Source organism: Etheostoma cragini, chromosome 12 (genome assembly GCF_013103735.1).
Source record: "Etheostoma cragini isolate CJK2018 chromosome 12, CSU_Ecrag_1.0, whole genome shotgun sequence".
Taxonomy (NCBI): Eukaryota; Metazoa; Chordata; class Actinopteri; order Perciformes; family Percidae; genus Etheostoma; species Etheostoma cragini.
The window spans coordinates 3506903-3508480 of NC_048418.1; the positions used below are offsets into that span (position 1 = coordinate 3506903).

General features: G+C 50.6%; 1 protein-coding gene across 1 annotated transcript; it reads left to right on the top strand.

The window, feature by feature from the left end:
- Window positions 1-45: 45 nt before the first annotated feature.
- Window positions 46-1342, top strand: ptf1a (pancreas associated transcription factor 1a). The gene is made up of 2 exons (XM_034888606.1): window positions 46-822; window positions 998-1342. The coding sequence occupies exons 1-2, from the start codon at window positions 225-227 to the stop codon at window positions 1198-1200; spliced, it is 801 nt and encodes a 266-aa protein (XP_034744497.1). The 5' UTR covers window positions 46-224; the 3' UTR covers window positions 1201-1342.
- The last annotated feature ends 236 nt before the right edge of the window (window positions 1343-1578 follow it).

Below are 1578 nucleotides of genomic sequence, written 5' to 3' on the forward strand. Positions count from 1 at the left end.
CGAGGTGCGCCTCGCGGACCGAGCTGTGATTGGTTGGCACTCTTGGCAAGCGGCACGCGACTATGGATGTCGCTATAAAGAATCCTCGCGTGCCGGTTCTTCAACTAAACACTAAGTGTTGACCGCGAGCAGCGAGCGCAGCGCAACGCGTTGATTTAGAAGAAAGAAGCAGTGCGTCACATTGTTAGCGCGACAACAGGACAGAGAAGCAGCAGCAGGCAGACATGGACAGTGTGCTGGACCCTTTCTCTGGACTCGACTCTTTCTCCTCCCCTCCTTACTTCGACGATGACGAGTTTTTCACCGACCAGTCCTCGAGAGACGGACACTTGGACACTGATGACTTTTTGGATGACGACGTCGACTTCCTCGCCAGTCATTTCCAAGACTACTACAGCAAAGACGCAGGCGACAGAGCAGCGCCCCACGATGGAGACTACGACCCCGGCAACATGTCCTTCTCCTCATCGTCCTCCACTTTCTCCTACGGCACCCCGGACCTGTCCCCCCGTCACGGCGGGCCGTTGCTGAAGCGGAGGCGGCGGATGCGGTCTGACATGGAGATGCAGCACCTGAGACAGGCGGCCAACGTCCGGGAGCGGCGGAGGATGCAGTCCATCAATGACGCGTTCGAGGGACTCCGCTCGCACATCCCGACCCTGCCCTACGAGAAGAGACTGTCCAAGGTGGACACGCTGCGGCTCGCCATCGGCTACATCAACTTCCTCGCCGAGCTCGTGCAGTCCGATCTGCCCATCCGAAACTCCAGCAGCGAGACGCACGCGCAACCCAAAAAGGTCATCATCTGTCACAGAGGAACAAGTAGGTCCAATTTAAGACCATAAAGATCTATAAATTCAGATTTTTCTTCTCCCCGAGAAGTACACATAAATGGTGACGGGGCTTGATATTAAAAGATCAACAACTGTTACGTAATAGTTAGGATTCATGCATTATGAAGCAATTTTAACGCTCTTCTTCCCTTTTCTTTTCCCAGGGTCTCCCTCCCCCAGCGACCCGGACTACGGCCTGCCTCCCCTGGCCGGGCACTCTCTGTCCTGGTCGGATGAAAAGCAACTCCGGGAGCAGAACATCATCCGCACCGCCAAGGTGTGGACACCGGAAGACCCCCGAAAACTGCACAGCAAATCGGGCCTCACAGACATTGAAAACGAGCCTCCTTTCGGCCTGGTGGCCTGAACAAAAAAACACCCGAGTCCTTGCAACTTGTCCTGTAAAACGCACATCAATGCACGTTTACGCACGTTTGCGCACGTAATTGCGAAGACTGTAACGTTGATCATGTTGACGTTAACGTGCGCTCGAAAGGCGCAATGCAAAAGAAAAATGTGAACACCATGTGAGCTTACTGTACGCCTTTTTTCCCCGATATTGTATTCAATGTTGTAAATAGTTTTATCATGTTGATAATTTTATTTTTGTAATTCAGGCAACTGGCAATCATGTATTTATTTTTCTCCCACAAGTGATAATATATGTTTTAATTTAATCGCAATGAATAAGAGAACATATTTTTATATTGTTGCACAATGATTTATATTTATATTCAATCTGCAA

Bases quoted from the DNA above. Each gene is read 5' to 3' on its own strand.
- ptf1a (XM_034888606.1), top strand. From the start codon at position 225: ATGGACAGTGTGCTGGACCCTTTCTCTGGACTCGACTCTTTCTCCTCC. The intron at 823-997 runs GTAGGTCCAATT...TTCTTTTCCCAG, and splicing joins CATCTGTCACAGAGGAACAA to GGTCTCCCTCCCCCAGCGAC.